The sequence below is a fragment of the Mandrillus leucophaeus genome, unplaced genomic scaffold (assembly GCF_000951045.1).
Source record: "Mandrillus leucophaeus isolate KB7577 unplaced genomic scaffold, Mleu.le_1.0 Scaffold1390, whole genome shotgun sequence".
Lineage (NCBI taxonomy): Eukaryota > Metazoa > Chordata > Mammalia > Primates > Cercopithecidae > Mandrillus > Mandrillus leucophaeus.
Window position 1 is genome coordinate 299,796 of NW_012101355.1, and position 7,520 is coordinate 307,315.

Genomic DNA, 7,520 nt, shown 5'->3' on the forward strand with positions numbered 1-7,520 from the left:
AAGGAAGGAAGGAAGGAAGGAAGGAAGGAAGGAAGGAAGGAAGGAAGGAGAAAAGAAAAGAAGAGAGAGAGATAGAGAGAAAGAGAGAAAGAGAGAGAGAAAGAAAGGAAGAAAGAAAAGAAAGAAAAAGAAAAGAAAGAAAGAGAAAGAAAGAGGAAAACCTGGTACCAATACTACTGAAACTATCTCCCCCACCCCGAAAAAAAGGAAAAATTGAAGCCGGGCACGGTGGCTCACGCCTGTAATCCCAACACTTTGGGAGGCCGAGGTTGGCGGATCACGAGGTCGGGAGATTGGGACCATCCTAGCTAACATGGTGAAACCCTGTCTCTACTAAAAATACAAAAAAATTAGCTGGGCATGGTGGTGGGCGCCTGTAGTCCCAGCTACTCACGAGGCTGAGGCAGGAGAATGGCATGAACCCGAGAGGTGGAGGTTGCCGTGAGCCGAGATCGTGCCACTGCACTCCAACCTGGGCAACAGAGCGAGACTCCCTCTCAAAAAAAAAAAAAAAAAATTGAGAGGATGCTCCTTAACTCATTCTAGAAATCAAGCATCATCCTGATGCCAAAATCTGGCAGAGACACAACAACAACAACAAAAGTCAGGACTGATGAATACAGACAGAAAAAATTTCAACAAAATACTAGCAAACTTATTTCAGCAGCACATCAAAATGTTAATTCACAACAGTTGAGTAAGCTTTACTCCTGGAATGCAATGTTAATTCAACATAAGCAAATTAAAAAAAAAGTGATTTACCACATACACAGAATTTAAAACAAAAAAGATATAATCATCTCAATAGATTCAGAAAGAGACTTCAATAAAATCTAACATTCCTTCATGATAAAAACCCTATAAGGCTAGTCATCAAAAGAGCATACATCAAAATAATAAGAGCTAATTATGACAAACCCACAGCCAACATCATATTGAATGGGCAAAAGACAGAATAATTCCCCTTGAGATCTGCAATAAGACAAAGGTGTCCAGTCTCATCACTCCTATTCAACATAATACTGGAAGTCCCAGCCAGAGCATTTAGGCATGAGAAAGAAATAAAGGACATTCAAATAGGAAAAAGACAAAGTCAATCTCTCTCTGCTGACAATATGATTCAAAAAGACTCTCCCAAAAGGCTCCCAGAATTGATAAATGACTTTAGTAAAGTTTCAGAATACAAAATTCATGTACAGAAATCGGTAGCATTTCTACACTACAGTAATATTCTTGGTGAGCCAAATAAAAAATGCAATCCTATTTGCAATAGCCACACCAAAACTACAATATCTAGAAATACCACTAACCAAAGAGGTGAAACATCTTTACAAAAAGAACAACAAAATACTGCTGAAAAATTATTAGAGATGAAACAAACAGATATTCCATTATCATGGATTGGAAGAATAAATATCATTAAAATTGCCATACTTTCCAAAGTAATTTACATATTCAATGTTATCCCTATCAAAATACTGTTATTTTTCATGGAATTTTTTTTAAAAAAGCTATTCTAAAACTCATATGGAACCAATAAAACATCTGAATAGCCAATGGAATCCTAAGGAAAAACAAAGGCAAATAAATCACTTTACCCAACTTAAAACTGTATTATACAACTAACGTAACCAAAACAGCATGAAACTGGTATAAAAACAGATACATAGACCGATGGAACAGAATAGAGATCCCAGAAATAAAGCTACAAACCTACAACGATCTGATCTTAGACAAAATTTACAAAAGCAAGGGAAGCACGACTTCCTATGCAATAAATAGTGCTGGGATAACTGGCCAGCCATATGCAGAAAAACATGACTGGATCCCTACATTTCACCATATGCAAAAATTAACCAAATATAAATTAAAGATTTAAACATAAGATCCCAACCTATGAAAACACTAGAGGAAAGCCTAGGAGATACCCTTCTCGTCACTGGATTAGCAAAGAATTTATGGCTAAGTCTCCAAAAGCAATTTCAAAGAAAATTTGACAAGTGGGACCTAATTAAGCTAAAGAGCTACAGCGTAGCAAAAGAAATTATCAAAAGAGTAAACATACAGTCTACAGAATGGGAGAAAATATTTGGAAACCATGCAACCAACGTAAGTCTAATATCCAGAATCTATAAGACACTTAATCAACCAGCAAAAAGTAAATAATCAATTAAAGAGTGAGCAAATGACATGAACAGGCACTTCTCAAAAGAAGATGTACAAGCAGCCAACAAACCTATAAAAATGCTCAATATTACTAATCATCAGAGAAATGCATATAAAGACCACCATGAGATACTGTCTCACACAAGTCAGAATGGCAATCATTGAAAAAGTCGAAAAATAACTGATGCTGATGAGACTGCAGAGAAAAGAGAATGCTTATATACTGTTGGTAAGAATGTAAATTAGTTCAGCCCTTTGGAAAGGAGTTTGGAGATATCTCAAATAACTTAGAACTGCCATTTAAATCAGTAATCCCATTACCAGATATATACTCCAAGGAAAATTAATTGTTCTACCAAAAAGACACATGAACTCATATGTTTATCACAGCAGTATTCACAATAGGAGAGACATGGAATCAATCCAGCTTCCCATCAACAGTGGATTGAATAAAGAATATGATGTACATTTACACCACGAAATACTATGCAGCCATAAAATGGAATAAAATATTCCTTTACAACCATATGAATGCAGTTGGAGGCCATTATCCTAAGCTAATTAACACAGGAACAGAAAACAAACTACCGCATCTTCTCACTCGTAAGTGGAACTAAACCTTGAGTACACATGGACAGAAAGAAGAAAACAATAGAAACCAGAGCCTACTTAAAGGTGGACGATGGGAGGAGGGCAAGGATCAAAAAACTACCTATCAGGGACTGTGCTCACTACCTGAATGATGAAATCATTTGTACACCAAACCACATGGACACACAATTTACCCATGTAATAAGCCTGCATAAGTACCCCCTGAACCTAGAATAAAATATGGAAGGGATAAAAAATAGGTCAACTCCTAGCAGGCCAATTTTCAGTACTCTTTTTGTGCATAATTCTTTAAAGTCATGAAGAGCCAGGATTTATCTTTCTTAAAAACTTTTAAGTTTAGGGGTACATGTGCAGGATGTGCAGGTTTGTTACATAGGTAAACATGTGTCATGCGGGTTTGTTCTACAGATTATTTCATCACCCAGGTATTAAGCCTAGTACCCATTAGTTATTTTTCCTGATCCTATCCATCCTCCCACCCTCTGTCCTCTGAAAGGTCCCCAGTGCTTGTTGTTCCCCTCTATGTGTTCCCATGTTCTCATCATTTAGCTCTCACTTATGAGTGAAAATACAACGCATTTGGTTTTCTGTTCCTGTGTTAGTTTGCTAAGGATAATGGCCTCCAGCTCCATCTATGTTCCTGCAAAGGAAATTATCTTGTTCTTTTCCATGGGTACATAGTATTCCATGGTGTATATGGACCATTATTATAATGCTGATTCCTAAAAACCATGACCAAATGAGGATTTATTCTTAGCATATTTTTATGATTAATCTAAATTTCAAAATGTTCTGCTTTACTATACCACAATTCTATTTATTAGACTACCTTATATTTCCTTTAAATCACTTTTTGTAAGTCTAGAAGATTTTAAGTTCCTTGAATGAAGGGACTCTGCTTTAACATTCTTACCATCATAAATAATACAAAATAAATACTCCTTGAATTCATTGAAAAAACAGTAAATGCCAATAACTAGAGTTTCTAGGTGACAGAATTTTACTTTTTCTTTCCACTGTTTCTGAAATTGTGTTGTTTTGCCCTTTAAATGAGGGAAAATCAAATTTACCTGATAAGTCATTTTAGTACAGTGGATAGAAAACAGTCTCCTGTAATCCAAGTAGGTTTGAATCCTAGCACTATGATTTACTTGTTTAACTATTTAATTTGGGGCAGGTTTATTTAATCTTTCTGAGCTTTGAATTTGTCATTTGTAAACTGGGGATATCTTTCTGAAAAAAAAAACCAACTACTATAAGTATTAAATGAAACTAGTTATAGGAGACTCTTGCACAATTTTGTGCACCAATCCCAGAGTTGGTGCTCAATAAACAGTACCTAGTTTTATTTAAGTACATTGAGAAATATGTAATAATCACCCTGATAAGTAAGATAATCCTGCTAGGAACAAAATTTCTGAATTGCTCTGAATTATAAAAGTAGAACCCCCCTTCCAATCATATTAACATTACCTGGAGAAGGCTTGTGACCAAATATACCATTGAAGAAAGCAGGCATTCGAATGCTACCACCAATATCAGAGCCCACACCAATCACTGAGCAGGCAGCTGCCAGTGTGCAGCCCTCACCACCTAAAGGAAACACAAAATACTTGCAAATAAATAATCTAATATACTATTTGCATAGAATATCTTTTTCCATCTTTTCACTTTCAACCTTTTTGTGTCTTTAGATCCAAAGTGAGTCTTTTGCTCACAGCATATATTTAGATCATAATTTTAATCTATTCTACTCATCTATGTTATTTGAGTATATTAAACCATTTACATTTTAAAGTAATTACTGATAAGGTCTTCCCTGAGGATATTTCTCCCCTCGGTCTGTGTTTGTGTTTCTGTTTTTTCTTAATTCTCCCATATAGAAAAGAGCTCTTATTTTTTTTCCCATCAACTTTTAAGTTCTGGGGTTCATGTGCAGGATGTACAGGTTTGCTACATAGGTATATGTGTGCCACGGTGTTTGGCACCACAGATCAACACATCACCTAGGTATTAAGCCCAGCACCCATTAATTATTCTTCTTAATGCTTTCCTTTCCCCCAACATCCCCCAACAGGCCCAAGTGTGTGTTGTTCCCTACCACGTGTCTATGTGTTCTAATCATTCAGCTCCCACTTTTAAGTGAGAACATGCTGTGTTTGTTTTTCTATCCCTGCATTCGTTTACTGAGAATAATGGTTTCCAGCTCCATGCATGTCCCTGCAAAGGACATGATATTGTTCCGTTTCGTGGCCGAATAGCATTCTATGGTGTATATGTACCACATTTTATTTATTCAATCTATCATTGATGGGCATTTGGGTTGATTCCATGTTTTTGCTATTGTGAATAGTGCTGCAATGAACATATGCGTGCATGTATCTTTATAATAAAATGCTTTATATTCCTTTGGGTATATACCCAGTTTGATGGTTAATACTGAGCGGCAACTTGATTGAATCGAAAAATGCAAAGCATTATTCCTGGGTGTGTCTGTGAGAGTGTTGCAAAGGAGATTAGCATTTGAGTCAGTGGACTGGGAGAGGCAGGCCCACCCCCAATCATAACAGGCACCATCTAATCAGTGTGACTAGAATAAAGCAGGTAGAAATTGGAAAGAGCAGAGTTGCTGTGTCTTCCAACATTCATCTTTCTTCCATGCTGCATGCTTCCTGTCCTCAAACATCAGACTCCAAGTTCTTCAGCTTTTGGATGCTTAGACTCACACAAGTGGTTTGCCAGGGACTCTCAGGACTTTGGCCACGGATTGAAGGCTGCATTGTCAGCTTTCCTACTTTTGAGGTTTTGGGACTGAGATTGGCTTCCTTGCTCCTCAGCTTACAGATGGCCTATTGTGGGACTTCACCTTGTGATCCTGCGAGCCAATACTCTTTAATAAACTCCCCTTCATGTATAAATCTATCCTATTCTGTCCCTCTAGAGAACCCTGACTAACACACCCAGTAATGGGATTGCTGTGTCAAATGGTATTTCTGCTAGGTTTTTGAGGAGTTGCTACACTGTCTTCCACAAAGGTTGAACTAATTTACATTCCTACCAACTGTGTGAAAGCATTCCTTTTTCTCTGCAAGCTAGCTAGCATCTGTTGTTCCTTGACTTTTTAATAATTGCCATTCTGATTGGCGTGAGATGGTATCTCATGGTGGTTTTGATGTGTATTTCTCTAATGATCAGTGATGTTGAGCTATTTTTAATATGTTTGTTGACTGCATGAATGTTTTTCTTTTGAGACGTCTCTGGTCATGTCCTTTGCCCACTTTTTAATTTTTTTTCTTGTAAATTTGTTTAAGTTCCTTGTACACAGGATATTAGACCTTTGTCAGATGGATAGATTGCAAAAATTATCTCCCCTTGTGTACGTTGTCTGTTCACTCTGATGATAGTTTCTTTTGCTGTGCAGAGGCTTGTTAGGTAACTAGATTCCACTGGTCAATTCTTGCTTTTATTACAGTTGCTTTTAGTGTTTTCATCTGAAATGTTCAAAACCTTCAAAACCCTTGTAATTTCTATAAATTACTTCAGGCAGTATGGTCATTTTCACAATAAAGATTCTTCCTATCCATGCGCATGGATTTTTTTTCAATTTGTTTGTGTCCTATTTGATTTCTTTGAGTAGTTTGTAGCTTTCCTTGAAGAAGTCCTTCACTTTCCTTGTTAGCTGTATTCTTAGGTATCATATTCTTTTGCAGCAATTGTGATTTGGAGTTCATTCATGATTTGTCTCTACTTGCCTGTTACTGGTGAATAGAAACGCTAGCAATTTTTGCACATTGATTTTGTATCCTGAGACTTTGCAGAAGTTGCTTATCAGTTTAAGAAGCTTTTGGGCAGAGATGATGGGGTTTTCTAGATATATGATCATGTAATCTGCAAGCAAAGGTAGTTTGACTTCCTCTCTTCCTATTTGAATATGCATTATTTCTTTTTCTTGCCTAATTGCCCAGCCAGAACAACAAATACTATGTTGTATAGGAGTAATGAGAGAGGGCATCCTTGTCTTGTGCCTGTTTTCAAGGAGAATGCTTCCAGCTTTTGCCCATTCAGTGTGATATTGGCTGTGAGTTTGTCGTATATAGATCTTATTATTTTGAAGTATGTTCCTTCAATACCTAGTTTATTAAAAGCTTTTAACATAAAGGGATGCCGAATTTTAGTGAAGGCCTTTTCTGCATCTATTGAAATAATCACGTTTTTTTATCTTTAGTTCTGTTTGTGCAACAAATGACACTTACCGATTTGCATATGTTGAGCCAAACTTGCATTGCAGGGATGAAACCAACTTGTTCATGGTGTATAAGGAACTTGACGTCCTGCTAAATTCTGTTTGCCAGTATTTTATTGAGGGTTTTTGCATTGATGTTCATCAAGAATGTTGGCCTAAAGTTTTCTATTTTTATTGCTTCTCTGAGAGGTTGTCTTTTTTTTTAACTTTTTAAAAATTATTATTATTATGCTTTAAGTTCTACGGTACATGTGCAGAACATGCAGGTTTGTTACATATGTATACTTGTGCCATGTTGCTGTGCTGCACCCATCAACTCGTCAGCACCCATCAACTCGTCATTTATATCATGTATAACTCCCAATGCAAACCCTCCTCCCCTCCCCTCTCCCCATGATAGGCCCCGGTGTGTGATGTTCCCCTTCCCGAGTCCAAGTGATCTCATTGTTCAGTTCTCAACTATGAGTGAGAACATGCAGTGTTTAGTTTTCTGTTCTTG

General features: G+C 36.9%; 1 protein-coding gene across 1 annotated transcript in view; it reads right to left on the bottom strand.

Annotated features, from left to right (window-relative positions):
* The window catches only part of FAAH2 (fatty acid amide hydrolase 2), a gene marked incomplete at its 5' end in the record, with an annotated part of 178,555 nt that overhangs the window by 163,167 nt on the left and 7,868 nt on the right, over positions 1-7,520 (bottom strand). Inside the window, one exon of the mRNA XM_011973665.1 lies at positions 4,252-4,371. Within this exon, the coding sequence (XP_011829055.1) occupies positions 4,252-4,371 (120 nt within the window). The remainder of the gene's footprint in view (positions 1-4,251; positions 4,372-7,520) is intronic.